The sequence below is a fragment of the Scyliorhinus torazame genome, chromosome 8, assembly GCF_047496885.1.
Source record: "Scyliorhinus torazame isolate Kashiwa2021f chromosome 8, sScyTor2.1, whole genome shotgun sequence".
Taxonomy (NCBI): Eukaryota; Metazoa; Chordata; class Chondrichthyes; order Carcharhiniformes; family Scyliorhinidae; genus Scyliorhinus; species Scyliorhinus torazame.
The window spans coordinates 240,406,358-240,423,778 of NC_092714.1; the positions used below are offsets into that span (position 1 = coordinate 240,406,358).

Sequence of the window (17,421 nt, forward strand, 5' to 3'; positions counted from 1 at the left end):
TCCCAACAGCCAGCGGGAGATAGAGGAGCAGATAGGTAGACAGATTTTGGAAAAGAGTAAAAACAACAGGGTTGTGGTGATGGGAGACTTCAACTTCCCCAATATTGACTGGGACTCACTTAGTGCCAGGGGCTTAGACGGGGCAGAGTTTGTAAGGAGCATCCAGGAGGGCTTCTTAAAACAATATGTAAACAGTCCAACTAGGGAAGAGGCGGTACTGGACCTGGTATTGGGGAATGAGCCCGGCCAGGTGGTAGATGTTTCAGTAGGGGAGCATTTCGGTAACAGTGACTACAATTCAGTAAGTTTTAAAGTACTGGTGGACAAGGATAAGAGTGGTCCGAGGATGAATGTGCTAAATTGGGGGAAGGCTAATTATAACAATATTAGGCGGGAACTGAAGAGCATAGATTGGGGGCGGATGTTTGAGGGCAAATCAACATCTGACATGTGGGAGGCTTTCAAGTGTCAGTTGATAGGAATACAGGACAGGCATGTTCCTGTGAGGAAGAAAGACAAATACGGCAATTTTCGGGAACCTTGGATGACGAATGATATTGTAGGCCTCGTCAAAAAGAAAAAGGAGGCATTTGTCAGGGCTAAAAGGCTGGGAACAGACGAAGCCTGTGTGGCATATAAGGAAAGTAGGAAGGAACTTAAGCAGGGAGTCAGGAGGGCTAGAAGGGGTCATGAAAAGTCATTGGCAAATAGGGTTAAGGAAAATCCCAAGGCTTTTTACACTTACATAAAAAGCAAGAGGGTAGCCAGGGAAAGGGTTGGCCCACTGAAGGATAGGCAAGGGAATCTATGTGTGGAGCCAGAGGAAATGGGCGAGGTACTAAATGAATACTTTGCATCAGTATTCACCAAAGAGAAGGAATTGGTAGATGTTGAGTCTGGAGAAGGGGGTGTAGATAGCCTGGGTCACATTGTGATCCAAAAAGACGAGGTGTTGGGTGTCTTAAAAAATATTAAGGTAGATAAGTCCCCAGGGCCGGATGGGATCTACCCCAGAATACTGAAGGAGGCTGGAGAGGAAATTGCTGAGGCCTTGACAGAAATCTTTGGATCCTCGCTGTCTTCAGGGGATGTCCCGGAGGACTGGAGAATAGCCAATGTTGTTCCTCTGTTTAAGAAGGGTGGCAGGGATAATCCCGGGAACTACAGGCCGGTGAGCCTTACTTCAGTGGTAGGGAAATTACTGGAGAGAATTCTTCGAGACAGGATCTACTCCCATTTGGAAGCAAATGGACGTATTAGTGAGAGGCAGCACGGTTTTGTGAAGGGGAGGTCGTGTCTCACTAACTTGATAGAGTTTTTCGAGGAGGTCACTAAGATGATTGATGCAGGTAGGGCAGTAGATGTTGTCTATATGGACTTCAGTAAGGCCTTTGACAAGGTCCCTCATGGTAGACTAGTACAAAAGGTGAAGTCACACGGGATCAGGGGTGAACTGGCAAGGTGGATACAGAACTGGCTAGGCCATAGAAGGCAGAGGGTAGCAATGGAGGGATGCTTTTCTAATTGGAGGGCTGTGACCAGTGGTGTTCCACAGGGATCAGTGCTGGGACCTTTGCTCTTTGTAGTATATATAAATGATTTGGAGGAAAATGTAACTGGTCTGATTAGTAAGTTTGCAGACGACACAAAGGTTGGTGGAATTGCGGATAGCGATGAGGACTGTCTGAGGATACAGCAGGATTTAGATTGTCTGGAGACTTGGGCGGAGAGATGGCAGATGGAGTTTAACCTGGACAAATGTGAGGTAATGCATTTTGGAAGGGCTAATGCAGGTAGGGAATATACAGTGAATGGTAGAACCCTCAAGAGTATTGAAAGTCAAAGAGATCTAGGAGTACAGGTCCACAGATCACTGAAAGGGGCTACACAGGTGGAGAAGGTAGTCAAGAAGGCATACGGCATGCTTGCCTTCATTGGCCGGGGCATTGAGTATAAGAATTGGCAAGTCATGTTGCAGCTGTATAGAACCTTAGTTAGGCCACACTTGGAGTATAGTGTTCAATTCTGGTCGCCACACTACCAGAAGGATGTGGAGGCTTTAGAGAGGGTGCAGAAGAGATTTACCAGAATGTTGCCTGGTATGGAGGGCATAAGCTATGAGGAGCGATTGAATAAACTCGGTTTGTTCTCACTGGAACGAAGGAGGTTGAGGGGCGACCTGATAGAGGTATACAAAATTATGAGGGGCATAGACAGAGTGGATAGTCAGAGGCTTTTCCCCAGGGTAGAGGGGTCAATTACTAGGGGGCATAGGTTTAAGGTGAGAGGGGCAAAGTTTAGAGTAGTTGTACGAGGCAAGTTTTTTACGCAGAGGGTAGTGGGTGCCTGGAACTCACTACCGGAGGAGGTAGTGGAGGCAGGGACGATAGGGACATTTAAGGGGCATCTTGACAAATATATGAATAGGATGGGAATAGAAGGATACGGACCCAGGAAGTGTAGAAGATTGTAGTTTAGTCGGGCAGTATGGTCGGCACGGGCTTGGAGGGCCGAAGGGCCTGTTCCTGTGCTGTACATTTCTTTGTTCTTTGTTTGTTCTCTCCAACCCACACCCCTGAAAGCACCCTGTCCTGTATTCCCTGTGTCGGGAGCAATGGAAATTCCCTCACCTGTTGTCTAGTAAACGCCCTCACCTGCATATATCTCAAGAAATTTCCCCGGGGCAACTTATACTTTTCCTCCAATGCTCCCAAGCTCGCAAAAGTCCCTTCTATAAATAAATCTCCCACCCTCCTAATTCCCAACTGGTACCAGCTCTGAAATCCTCCATCCATTCTTCCTGGGGCGAACCTATGGTTGTTCCTGATTGGGGACCCCACCAGGGCTCCCCGCACCCCACTCTGTCGCCTCCACTGTCCCCAGATATTCAATGTTGCCGCCACCACCGGGTTCGTGGTAAACTTTTTAGGTGAGAACGGTAGCGGCGCCGTCACCAGCGCCTATAAACGTGTCCCTTTACAGGACTTTCTCTCCAGTCTTTTCCACGCCGCTCCCTCACCCTCCATCATCCATTTACGTATCATTGCCACATTGGCGGCCCAATAGTAATCGCCCAATTTCCTCTGTCCCGACTACGCTGAAGGAACCCCCTCCTTACTCTCGGAACTTTCCCTGCCCACACGAAGCTCATGATGCTCCTGTCTATTTTATTAAAAAAGGTCTTGGTGATTAGTATAGGGAAACATTGAAATACAAATAAGAACCTCGGGAGGACCATCATCTTAATTGCTTGCACCCTGCCCGCCAGCGATAGAGGCTGCATGTCCCACCTCTTGAAGTCCTCCTCCATTTGTTCTACCAGCCGTGTCAGATTAAGTCTGTGCAAGGTTCCCCAGCTCCTAGCGATCTGAATCCCCAGGTATCGGAAGTTTCTTTCCACTTTCCTTAGAGGCAAGCCTTCTATCTCTCTACTCTGGTCCCCGGGATGTATCACAAATAATTCACTCTTCCCCATGTTTAGCCTATACCCCGAGAAATCCCCGAACCCCCTCAAAATTCGCATAACCTCTATCATCCCCCCCGCTGGGTGCGACACGTATAACAATAGGTCATCCGCGTATAACGAGACTCGGTGTTCTTCTCCCCCTCTAATCACCCCTCTCCATTTCCTGGAGTCTCTCAACGCCATGGCCAGAGGTTCAATTGCCAACGCGGACAACAATGGAGACAGCGGGCATCCCTGTCTTGTTCCCCTATATAGTCGGAAATACTCCGATCTATGTCGACCTGTAACTACGCTTGCCGTTGGAGCCCCAAAAGAAGTCTAACCCAGCTAATAAACCCGTTCCCAAACCCAAACCTCCTTAACACTTCCCATAAATACTCCCACTCCACCCTATCAAATGCCTTCTCTGCGTCCATTGCCGCCACTATATCTGCCTCCCCCTCCACTGGGGGCATCATTATCACCCCTAATAGTCGTCGCACGTTAACATTCAGTTGTCTCCCTTTTACGAACCCTGTCTGGTCTTCGTGCACCACCCACGGGACACAGTCCTCTATCCTCGATGCCAGTAACTTTGCCGACAATTTGGCGTCCACGTTCAATAATGAAATGGGTCTATAGGACCCGCACTGCAACGGATCTTTATCCCTCTTCAAAATTAACGATATCGTCGCCTCCGACATCGTCGGGGGTAGAGTCCCCCCTTCCCTGGCCTCATTGAACGTCCTCACCATCAACGGGGCCAACAAGTCCACATATTTTCTGTAATATTCCACCGGGAACCCGTCTGGTCCCGGGGCCTTCCCTGCTTGTATGCTTCCCAGTCCCTTAATAACCTCGTCCACCCCAATCGGTGCCCCCAGGCCTACCACCTCCTGCTCCTCCACTTTCGGGAACCTCAATTGGTCCAGGAACTGCCGCATCCCCTCCTCTCCCTCTGGGGATTGAGACCTATACAGTTCCTCATAGAAGGTCTTGAACACCTCATTTATCTTTCCTACCCTTCGCACCGTGTCTCCCCTTTCGTCTCTAATTCCTCCTATCTCCCTCGCTGCTGCCCTCTTTCGCAATTGATGAGCCAACAGGCGACTAGCCTTTTCCCCATATTCATACCTCCTCCCCTGTGCCTTCCTCCACAGTACCTCCGCCTTTCTGGTGGTCAGAAGGTCAAACTCCGTCTGGAGTAGTCTCCTCTCCCTGTACAATTCCTCCTCCGGGGTCTCTGCAAATTCCCTATCCACCCTTAAAATCTCCCCCAGTAATCTTTCCCTTTCCTTGGCCTCTGTTTTCCTTTTGTGGGCCCCAATGGAGATCAGCTCTCCTCTAACCACCGCTTTTAGTGCTTCCCATACCACTCCCACAGGGACCTCGCCGTCGTCATTGACCTCCAGGTATCTCTCAATACACCCCCGCACTCTTGCACACACTCCCTCATCCGCCATCAGTCCCACATCTAATCGCCAGAGTGTTCTCTGCTCCCTTTCCTCTCCTAATTCCAGGTCCACCCAATGTGGGGCATGATCCGAAACCGCTATGGCTGAGTACTCAGCTTCTTCCACCCTAGAGATCAACGACCTTCCCAAAACAAAAAAATCTATCCGGGAGTACACTTTATGGACATGGGAGAAGAAGGAAAACTCCCTAGCCCTAGATCTAAGAAATCGCCATGGATCCACTCCCCCCATTTGGTCCATAAACCCCTTAAATACCTTGGCCGCTGCCGGCCTTCTTCCGGTCCTTGAGCTGGATCTATCTAGCCCCGGGTCCAGCACCGTATTAAAGTCCCCTCCTAAAATCAAGTTTCCTACCTCCAGGTCCGGTATACGCCCCAGCATCCGTCTCATAAATCCCGCATCGTCCCAGTTTGGGGCATACACTTTAACCAACACGACCTCCATTCCCTCCAGCCTGCCACTCACCATTACATATCTACCTCCGCTATCTGCTACGATGTTCTTTGCTTCAAATGCTACCCGTTTCCCCACCAAAATGGCCACCCCTCTGTTCTTTGCGTCCAGTCCTGAGTGGAACACCTGTCCCACCCATCCTTTCCTTAACCTAACTTGGTCCGCCACCTTTAGGTGCGTCTCTTGGAGCATAACTGCCCTTAGTCTGCCCTTAGTCCTTTCAAATGCACGAGCACTCGGGCCCTTTTTATCGGTCCGTTCAGGCCTCCCACGTTCCACGTGATCAGCCTCACTAGGGGGCTACCTGCCCCCCTCCCGTGTCGACTAGCCACTACCTTCTCTAGGCCAGTCCCATATCCCGCCTCCGCGCTCCCGCTCGCTCCCCCAGCGTCGCACACCATCCCCGCCCACCCACTCTTTAGCCATTTCCTTTTGGATTTCCGCAGCAGCAACCCAGTTGTCCCCCCCCCCCCCCCCCCCCGCTAGATCTCTTTCTAGCATGATTGCTCCCCCCATATTACTTCCGTAAGTCAGCTGACTTCAACTGACCTACTCCTGCTCACTCCTCGACCCCCCCGTGTGGGGACCTCCCATCTGCCTTGCGCCTGTCTTCCCGCCTTATTCTTTCTGGCGCGGGAACATCCCTTTACCTGACCCGCCTCTTATGGCGCAGCTCCCTTTCCCCTCCCCCTCCCCTTCCCCATTCTCCAACTATGTCCCGTCTTTCCCCCCTCACCGGCGCCCACATTTCCCCAATGTCTCCCCACTTCCCAATTTACTTCTCAATTCACTTCAACCATAACATTAACAATAACATTTCCTGCAGCATCAGTCCCTCAGTTCCGATCCAATTTCTCTTCTTTGATGAAGGTCCATGCTTCCTCCGCCGTCTCGAAATAATGGTGTCTCTCCTGATACGTGACCCATAGTCTTGCCGGCTGCAGCATCCCGAACTTCACCTTCCTTTTATGCAACACCTCTTTGGCTCGGTTGAAGCTCGCCCTCCTTCTCGCCACCTCCGCACTCCAATCCTGGTATACCCGTACCACTGCATTCTCCCATCTGCTACTCCGCACCTTTTTAGCCCATCTCAGGACCTCTTCTCTATCATTAAGGCGGTAAAATCGCACGATTATCGCCCTGGGTGGTTCTCCCGCTTTTGGTCTTCTCGCCGGAATCCGATTTGCCCACTCCACCTCCAAAGGGCCCGTAGGGGCCTCAGCACCCATCAGTGAGCTCAGCATCGTACTTGCGTACGCTCCACAGTCCACTCCTTCCACACCCTCAGGGAGACCCAGTATCCGAAGGTTCTTCCTTCGCGCTCCGTTTTCGAGGGCCTCGATCCTTTCAGTACACTTTTTATGAAGTGCCTCGTGCGTCTGTGTCTTAACCGCCAGGCCCAGGATCTCGTCCTCAATATCTGTCACCTTCTGCTCCACCACGCGGAGCTCTGTCTCCTGGGTCTTTAGTGTCTCCTTGAGCCCCTCAATTGCCTGTAGCATCGGGGTCAGCACCTCCCTCTTCAGCAGCTCCACGCACCATCTCACAATTTCATCCTGCTCAGGCCCCCATGTCGCCTGCGCTTTCTCCGCCGCCATCTTGTACTTCTCTCTTTCTGACCATTTGGTCGACGATTCCTCGTGCTGCTGCCGCCGCCACCGGTTTTTTCCTCCTTCGTTTGGGGGGGGACTCCCTTCTCACACACCCCACACCGGGTTGCGTCGTCAAAAAATTCCCCGTTGGGGCTCTTAAAAGAGCCCGAAGGTCCGTCGGAGCTGGAGCCGCCGAAACGTGCGGCTAGCTAGGCATCACCGCAACCGGAAGTCCTGATATCCAATTGTTAACAACAATATCAAATTATATCAAAGAAAACAAACCTAAGAGTGCTTCAATTAACTTGCAGTCTTCCTCGCCTGAACTTTTCAAAAAAAACCTTAGAATTGTCAAAGTCGATGATTAATGATTTAATTAGTTCGTGTATGTTAAAATAATTGGATCAGTTTTATTATGTATCAACATCCTGGGAGTTACCAGGTAATAACTAATGGTATGTTGGCCTTCATTGCGAGAGGTTTCGAGTATAGAAGCAGGGATGTGTTGTTGCAATTATACAGGGCCTTGGTGAGGCCACACCTGGAGTATTGTGTGCAGTTTTGGTCTCCTTTTCTGGGGAAGGATGTTCTTGCTCTCGAGGGAGTGCAGCGAAGGTTTACCAGACTGATTCCAGGGATGGCGGGACTGTCATCTGAGGAGAGATAAACTACGTTGGGATTGTTCTCGCTGCCATTCAGAAGAATGAGGGGGGATCTCATAGAGACTTATAAAATCTATAACAGGACTAGACAGGGTAGATGCAGGGAGGATGATCCCGATGGTGGGTGTGTCCAGAACCAGGGGGTCACAGTCTGAGGATTCAGGATAAACCATTTCGGACAGATGAGGAGACATTTCTTCACACAAAGAGTGGTGAGCCTGTGGAATTCATTACCACAGGAAGTAGTTGATGCTAAAACATTGAATATATTCAAGAGGCGGCTAGATAGAGCACTTGGGGCGAATGGGATCAAAGGTATGGGCAGAAAGCAGATTAGGCTATTGTGTTGCATGATTAGCCATGATCGTGACAAATGGCGGAGCAGGCTCGAAGGACCAAAAGGCCTCCTTCTGCTCCTATCTTCTCTGTATCTATGTATTTATGTAACCGTTGACCAGGAACTGAACTGGACTAGCCATGTAAATACTGTGGCAACAAGAGCAGTCAGAGACTGGGAATTTTGTCGAGTTACTAGTCTCCTGGCTCGCCAAAGCCTTTTGCACCATTTACAAGGCACAAGTCATGAATGTGGTTGATTTTCCTGAATGAGTGCAATTCTAACAGCACTCAAGATGCTCAACACCAGCCAGGACAAAGTAGACTGCTTGATTGGAACCCCATCCACTAGCTTAACCATTCACTCCCTCCACCACTGACTCACAGTGCGTACCATCTACAAGATGCACTGCAGCAACTCACCAAGACTCCTTTGACAGCACCTTCCAAACTTGTGATCTCTACCCCTCAAAGGACAAGGGCAGCTGATGCATAGGAACACCACAACCAGCAAATTCCCATTGAAGTCACACACCATCCTGACTTGGAAATATATTGTTCCTTTAATGTCGCTGGGTCAAAATCCTGGAACTCCAACCCTAACGGCAGTATGGGTGTTCTTACAACACGGCTGCAGCAGTTCAAGAAGGCAGCTAGCTTAACACCACCTTCTCAAGGGAAATTAGGGATGGGTAAGAAATGCTGGCCTGACCAACGATGCCCACATTGCATGAAATCATTAAAAACACACTCCACGAAGGAAAACAAAAACTCAGTCAGTCCAACTTTCACCAAATATACTTTGTCAGAATTTAAAAGGAAGTTCTTCATTTTATGTAAGTTCCTTTGGCTGACTGGAATTGCCATTCTCTGAGAATAAGTGGATGCCATTACTATTAATTCACTTTCAACAGCTATTGGTCTAAGTGGGTTTGAAGCAACTGTATTGGGTGGCAGCTGAGTTAGATGGCAGTAGGGTTAGGCAGTGGCTGGGTAGAGTGGCAGGTGGTAAGTTGGGTGGAGTGGGTAGGGTGAGTGAGTGCGAATAGTTGAGTCAGAGGATAGCCAGGTAGGGTAGGGAGCGGCTATCAAGTGGTAGGGGGAGCCGGGAGGTTAAGGGGGTGTTGGGGGTTTTCGGGGGGGGGGGGGGGGGGGTAGTCAAAGAAGTTCAGGGATTTTTGGAAGGACCCGAGCAACAGGGAAATTGCCATTGGAAATTAAAACTTCCCAGGCAATTTTCACAGAGTCCCTGTGCTGGCATTTTCACATGTTCCCGAAGTGCACCTTGGGATTATGTTCTGTCTCTGATGGCCTGGAGACTGGAAGATCTGGGTTTAGTGAAGCACTAAGATAGACACAGCAATATGAGAATTTAAAATATAACAGAGAGGAACTTCATAATTTTGTTTTATTAAAATAACAAACTGCTGTTTACCACAATAAAATATTTTAACTAAAAATCATACAAATAGAAACTGTGCAGGGCGTTCAACATAGGCAATAGTTATTCATTGTTTTAATTATGAAAACATTTAATGATGATGTGATAAGGTCACACAATGAACCTGAAGTGAAATGCGAGTAATTTTGCTCATGCGGGCATTGATTTATTTGCAAGATTAGTACTAAGGGCACTGTGGTAGCATTCATTCCGACTCAAAGATATTTAAAAAATAAACAGGACTGTGTCATTTTAACATGCTGGATTTTGGAATTGAGCAAATTAAATAACATGTTGTGTAAATTAAATCCACCTTCAAGATGAATGATGGAAGCAGAAAGGCAGAAGAAAAGGTTACATGTAAAAAACCGTCAGGAAAGGTAAAGAAAGGGCAGCACGGTGGCGCAGTGGGTTAGCCCTGCTGCCTCACGGCGCTGAGGTCCCAGGTTCAATCCTGGCTCTGGGTCACTGTTTGTGTGGAGTTTGCACATTCTCCCCGTGTTTGCGTGGGTTTCGCCCCACAACCCAAAGATGTGCAGGGTAGGTGGATTGGCCACGCTAAATTGCCCCTTAATTGGAAAAAATGAATTGGGTACTCTAAATTTATTTTTGAAAAAAGGAAAGGTAAAGAAATAATTCCAAATGTGCAAAAGAAAGTAAATTTAAATATAAAACATATGGACAGAGTGAAACTATGAAGGAGAGTATTAGGAAAAAGTAAACAAAGTTAAGTAGGGCGTCACAGTGGCACAGTGGTTAGCACTGCTGCCTCACAGCTCCAGGGTCCCGGGTTGAATTCTGTCCTCGGGTGACTTTGTGTGGAGTTTGCACTTTCTCCTCGTGTCTGCATGGGTTTCCTCCGGGTGCTCTGGTTTCCTCCAACAGTCTAAAGATGTGTAGGTTAGGTGAATTGGCCATGCTAAATTGCCCCATGGTATCCAAAGAGGTTAGGTGGGATGGTTGGTTATAGGAATAGGGTGAAGATGTGGGCTTACGTAGGATGCTCTTTCCAAGGGCCTGTGCAGACTTGATGGGCCAAATGGCCTCCTACTGCACTGTACGGATTCTATGACTAATGGCAGGTAAAGTGTAAAATTCTGTTTATAATTTGCATGTTTTGGCTAATGTCATAATAGCAATATTATTATTCCATTTCAGTTGACTGCTGTAATATTTCTGCTTGTTTTAGATCCTGCTCTCCAGGTACCATGCCTCTGGTCAAAATCCATTGTTCACCTTCGTAGATAAATGGAAGGTTCTATCTCCTCTGCAGGTATGATATGTTTTGATAGCTTCTTCTTTGTTATAGGACCAAGCTAGGGGGATGGATCATCTGCTGGTCTCTGTTTTTTTTTACTGTAATGTGTCCTCAGAATGAGCTGTGTGAAATTCCACAAGGAGAAGGTCTGTACGTGTGTAACTGCTGTTGGAAATTTCCAGAAACTGGAGCCAACTTGTGAATCATGTGACCTGTAGCAGCCATCCTTTGGTTCAGCAAAGTCCACTTTTTAAATGATCAAAAGGGAAAGGCTTTATTTAACAGGTTATGATCTATATCATGTGTTAGGGACATGGTACTCCTTTAGTAAGGATTCTATTATTTTCTTACCGTTGAATTTAAATGACTGGTCCAAAGTTCCCTGTGCTTGTTCTACCTCACCTTTTACATACATGTTTAACATTATCTGTCAGTCCTCTGACATCGCAACTTTTTCTAACCAATTACTAAAATAACATATTGACATTGTTTGTCGCCTGAAATTACTCACGGACATTTCTTGATTTATATTATCTAATGTCTTTTGTCCTTAAAACTGACTTTCAACAATAAATGCGATCATTTGAGACAAAATAACATTTACTTATGCTATTTTTTCCAATTGAAGCTTTGATGGTTGAAGAGAATTTGTACACTGCTCATGTGTGATTGAATTACAGCATGAATCACACCACTTACTGAGTTACATCAGTGTAAATGATTGGCGTCTCTACCTTTATTAACAATAGGGTAGCTTTCCATTATTCAACACAATAACTTCTACCAAAAGAATACTCAGACATCCACACAGTGCACTGAAATTTTCTTAAAAGTCAAATCAGTGAAGATTCTTGCAGTAAATAAGGACATTTCCTTTGCCAATAAGACCTATTGGATTGGGTAAACAAAAGTCATAACACTTATGCTGATGAAGACTGGCAGTCAAAAACTATCTCTAACAAGAGGTTAGGAATGAGCGGCAATAAGGCATGAAACAAACTCACCTGGGGGTGCAGTATGAGGGGGTGTGACATTATACTCAGCATTGTTAGTGATAGGTATGGTATTATCATAAGTATCATCATTACAAGGGTTAATGTAGTGCCATGAATAGTCACTAGAGGGAGCTGCAGATACTACAATATAAAGCAGTGATGCTAGACCTTAGGGAGAAGTAAGCAGGAGACAGCTCGTGTAAGGTCGTCAGAGTAGTTAGTGTGAGAAGGTTAGATTAAAGTTATACCAGTGAGTGAGATTAGCAGCAGGTGAGTGTAGTTAGATGTTATTGATCAATTCTGTATTCTAATAAGGACTAAGTGTCAAAACCCAGTTTAGTAGTGGAAATAAAATCATAGCTATATTGTGGTGTTTGTGGAACACTACGCAATCCATCCTGAATAAGCAATACAAAGAACACCATAATAAGCACCCTCTGTAATTACTTCCTTGATGTGGTGGAGAGGTTTGTGTGCTTTGGCAATTCCTTTTGCGTTACGCTCGGGAACTCCTTGCTCCTGTTAAGGCCACCCATGGTAGCAATATTGGGGGTAGGTGTCAAAGAAAGTGAAGTCCAAAAAGTCCTCAACCACAGGAAGAGCAAAGCATGATGGTGTGTCTCACTGTGAAGGCAGAAGATAGTGACAGCACACATTCACCAGAATCGCTTACTTCCTATGGCTGAGGAAATCCTCCCAGAGATACATTATGGCTTTACACCTCAGGGAGGAACTTCTGACATGGTCTTTGTTGCCAGAAAAATCCAAGAAAATGTTGAGATCAAAAGCAGGAACTCGTCAGTGCATTCCTGGATCCAACATAAGCATTTGACTCAGTACTGTAAATCTTGAGGCTCTTTGGAATGTGCTCCATAGATTATCATAGAATTTACAGTGCAGAAGGAGGCCATTCGGCCCATCGAGTCTGCACCGGCTCTTGGAAAGAGCACCCTACCCAAGGTCAACACCTCCACCCTATCCCCATAACCCAGTAACCCCACCCAACACTAAGGGCAATTTTGGACACTAAGGGCAATTTATCATGGCCAATCCACCTAACCTGCACATCTTTGGACATTTTCCAAACATTTTAATGTCTGAGAAGCTTCCCCACAATCCTGCAATTGCTTTATGATGATGTGACTGCAATTGTCTTTAGTGGGAGATCTGATGCAGTCCCCTTCAAAATCCAGACCTATGTCAAGCATGGCTGTGTGATAGCCCCTATAGTATTTACAATGTAAATAGTCATGAAAGATCAAATGTCTTTGAATGTGACTATTAAACACTGCCTTGCCTCACCCACCACTGTGCCAAAACTAAAATGACCATCGTATACATTCATAATCTACAGTTTTCAGTTGACTCCAGTGTTGTTGCCCACTCTTGCATCGGATTTACAAACCAGCCACAAAGTACACCAAGAACTCAGCCTGTCCTTGAATATTATCAAAACTAAAATTGTACAGGCTCCGGAATGTGGCGACTAGGGGCTTTTCACAGTAACTTCATTTGAAGCCTACTTGTGCCAATAAGCGATTTTCATTTCATTTCATTTCACATCAACCCATACCTGGTCAGTCAAATATTTCATCTCCCCTAAATGTTGAAGGCAGTTTCTGGAATATGTTAAGCAATTCAGATCCTGGAATATGTTAAGCAATTCACGGTAGCACAGTAGTTAGCACTGTTGCTTCACAGCGCCAGGGACCCAGGTTCGTTCCCGGATTGGGTCACTGTCTGTGCGGAGTCTGTACGTTCTCCCCGGGTCTGTGTGTGTTTCCTCGGGGTGCTCCGGTTTCCTCACACAAGTAACGTTAGGTAATTTGGACATTCTGAATTCTCCTTCCGTATACCCGAACAGGCGCCGGAATGTGGGCTTTTCACAGTAACTTCATTGCAGTGTTAATGTAAGCCTACTTGTGACAAGAAAAATTATTATTATTCCCATACCTTGGTAGCCACTCTCTCAAAAGACCACCATTGATGAGGAGAACCAACAGATCAACTGTGCCAGCTCAGCCAACTACAAATCGTGGCAGTGAGTGTTTGACAACAAAGTTAAAACAAGTCCTATTATACAGAGCAGCTGTCATCACCAGTCTCCTGCATTGCAATAAGACCTGGACTGTGTATCAGTGACACTTAATAGTCAAAGAGAAATTCCACCAGCAATGCCTCCTCCACACAGTCCTGATTCAAATAGAAGGACAATTGAACAAACACTGGTGTCTTTCCTTTAACCAGTTCCAGAAGTATTCAGGAAAAACTCTTGCAGAATCAACTCCAATGGACTGGACACTGTGTCCAGGTGGCTGAAAAGTATCGCCCTCACCAGGTCCCTTTTTCTCAACTTTCAAACGGCTAGCGTTCCAGGGGAGGACAGAGACACTCTGAAGCTCATGTGCTCTGGAGCTCATTACCTCGTGGCTTGACCTGTTCCATGTGTCCAAAAATCTGCAGGTCAAAAGTCACCCTGTTTGAGGACCCATGGCAGAAACTTACAACCTTGAGTAGACATTAATCTTGGACTGAGGGACAGCCACTGATGAGTAAGTATTAAGCACCACTATTAGCTCTATTAGTATGCATTTGTGAACCCATTTATTCCTGGTCGATTCACAGTACATTAAATAGCACACTAAAGACTTTTATACAAACATGCTAAGCATGACAATCACCTCAGGATTTGACACTGTCATTTCTGGAAACTGGATTTAAATGCAGTTCAGGCTGATGGGATGACACCTTTCTTTATTTGTTGCCAATGAGCATCCCAAGTGTAATGAATTTAGACATTTTCAATCTAGTTGCTAATGGTGACAGGCCTATAACAGAAAAGTGTACTTCTGACAGTAACTGGAAATCTCACTCACAGACATTACAGGATGGTATGGGGATTGGAAAAATGGAACACTGTCTTGGCAGGTTAGGGTAGAGTAGAGGAAGTTTAACTCTACATCTGGCTGGGCTAGATCGGACCTGTGAGATGCTGATGCTGTAAGTAGGAGTCAGAAGTTTCTCCATTATATCACGGAAAATAAATGGGTTAGTGGTAGAAAAATGGAAGAAATTCAGGCGATATACTGACTGCCACTTGCACTCTCTCTTCCCAATCTACATCTTCCCAACTTTATCTCAAATGGGAAGGACTCCATTTGTCCCTGAATTGGATTGGACTGGATTTGTTTGAATTTGTTTATTGTCACGTGTACCGAAGTACAGTGAAAAGTATTTTTCTGCGAGCAGCTCAAACAGATTATTTAGTACATGAAAAGAAAAAACATAATAGGGCAACACAAGGAACACAATGTAAATACATAGACACCGGCATCGGATGAAGCATACAGGGGTGTAGTGTTAATGAGGTCAGTCCATAAGAGGGTCGTTTAGGAGTCTGGTAACAGCGGGGAAGACGCTGTTTTCGAATCTGTTTGTGCGTGTTCTCAGACTTTTGTATCTTCTGCCCATGGAAGAAGTTGGAACAGTGAGTAAGACGGGTGGGAGGGGTCTTTGATTATGCTGCCTGCTTTCCCAAGGCAGAGGGAGGTGTGGACAGAGTCAGTGGATGGGTGGGGGGGTTTATGTGATGGATTGGGCAATGTTCCCGAGTCTCTGAAGTTTCTTGTGGTCTAGGGCCGAGCAGTTGCTTTGCCAGATAGGATGTTTTCTATGATGTATCTGTAAAAGTTGGTAAGAGTCAGTGTGGACATGAGGAATTTCCTAAGTTTCCTGAGGAAATAAAGGTGCTGCTGTGCCTTCTTGGTGGTAGCGTCGACGTGGGTGGACTAGGACAGATTTTTGGTGATGTGCACTCCTAGGAATTTGAAGCTGTCAACCATCTCCACCTTGGCTCCGTTGATGCAGACAGGGGTGTGTACAGTACTTTGCTTCCTGAAGTCAATGACCAGCTCTTTAGTTTTGCTGGCATTGAGGGAGAGATTGTTGTCACTGCACCACTCCGCTAGGTTCTCTACCTCCCTCCTGTATTCTGACTCGTCGTTGTTCGAGATCCGACACACGATGGTCTTGTCGTCAACAAATTTGTAGATGGAGTTGGAACCAACGTTTACCACCCAAAATTGTAATTGATGGCTTAAGCGGCATACCTTGGCAACTCACCTGATTCCCTGACATTCTGCTGCAGGCCTCAGGATCTGTTGGGAAGGGAGTAACAGTGGTCTGTGGAACAGTGACTGTTTTCGTTTTGGGAAGACAGGTTTGAACAATGGGTAGCTCGCTTTTCTCCCGAGTCTCAAAATCAAATTGCTGGAGTTTTTTTTGCCTCCTCTCTTAAAATGCTGGAACTGATATCCTGTTCCAAGAGTCAGTATGACGTTTCAAAGTTCAACAATGAGAGGAGGAAATCTAGCACAAAGTGTTTTGAAATTCAAATAATCCCATCCCCAGCCACAACTATACCTCATCTTAATAACCATAAAAAAATAGAGAAAATAACAATGCCAGGAACAAATTTGAGATTGAATTTTCTTTGAAATGTAGTTGCTCCAGAACAATGGTAAATAGGTTGTGGTAAATGTGAACAGACAGTTTTGCGAGCGATACTTCACATATTCATCCTAATCCTAATGGTTCATCAGGATGAGTGTCGCAAGGCTGGTTAACTACAATTAAAAGAAAAGTTGGCCACCATTTATCTCTCTGAATGCTGATGCAACATTGGATCGGCTGAATTCTTCAGCAATAATTAAACCTTCAAAAAGGCTGAGCATCCCTGCTTTTTCTATGGGAGCGTACAGTTTAACAAATAACATCTTCATCAGATAGTTGAAATAAATTATACCTACAAATTGACAAAGGACAAATCACTTACCGATGCTCATAAAGGAGGAGCTATCGTGGAGATAATGCTGCATTGATAAAATGCTGCCTGAATTTGTATTATTTTATGTCAGGTTTTGTTTTCAAAACCATTTTCTTTATTTGCCATGAACTTATTTCTGTTCCACAATGAAATTTCTGTGCTGCCATCACCTTACCTGCACATTTGGTCCTCGTGGTTAGGGGAGGGCCTGGAGGTCCTGTCCCCCCATCCCCGGGCCGTGTCAGCAGAACTCTTATTTCATATTCCACATCTGGATCAAGATGCCATAATTTATAGGTAGGAGAGTCCACAATATGTGTTTCAGCCCAATTCCCTGCAGTGGTTCGGTACTCAACTTCCTTCAGGATAATGGGGCCGTCTCCAATTATGGAATTTGCATTGGGTTTGATCCATAAATAGGTTGCGCCGACTGCCAAAAGCTCAGGTGGAGCGATAGGTGTGGGTGGATCTGCAATATAAAATAGAGATAAATAGCTCATTCACTGACAAATTGGGGTTGAAGATGTATTCTGAGCAGACCATTATTTGCATTCTCGGATGCAAAGATGCACAGTTAAGAAGTACTCTGCAGTTTAGATGATGAAGAGAGTGTACTGTTATAGTTTGATGTAACACATTGTGCAAGTGTTACAGTGAAACAAATAACTGAAAGAACAACCATCTTCTGCCGTATTATAGAGACGACTAAATCTGAGCAGGAACACTTGTTCATCTAACATCTCCCTTGCGCTATGCATTTGCTGACCTTTTGCACTGCACTGATATCAAATGTGCAACTTAGCACCGTATAGTTCTCAGAAATCAGTATTACACCATTAAAACATGTCATTATTTATACTATCAAAAGGTGTTCGGGTTGGTTGGTGTGCTGTCTTCGAATTGCTATGACCAGAAAAGAACAATATATTGGTAAGTAGA

At 46.0% G+C, this 17,421-nt stretch overlaps 1 protein-coding gene across 9 annotated transcripts in view; it reads right to left on the reverse strand.

Annotated features, from left to right (window-relative positions):
* Positions 1-17,421, reverse strand: part of LOC140428486 (receptor-type tyrosine-protein phosphatase T-like) — a 1,877,905-nt gene that overhangs the window by 974,384 nt on the left and 886,100 nt on the right. For all 9 annotated transcript variants that reach the window (XM_072515007.1, XM_072515008.1, XM_072515005.1 and 6 more), the window contains exon 7: positions 16,658-16,951. In XM_072515007.1, coding sequence (XP_072371108.1) covers positions 16,658-16,951 — 294 coding nt within the window. The remainder of the gene's footprint in view (positions 1-16,657; positions 16,952-17,421) is intronic.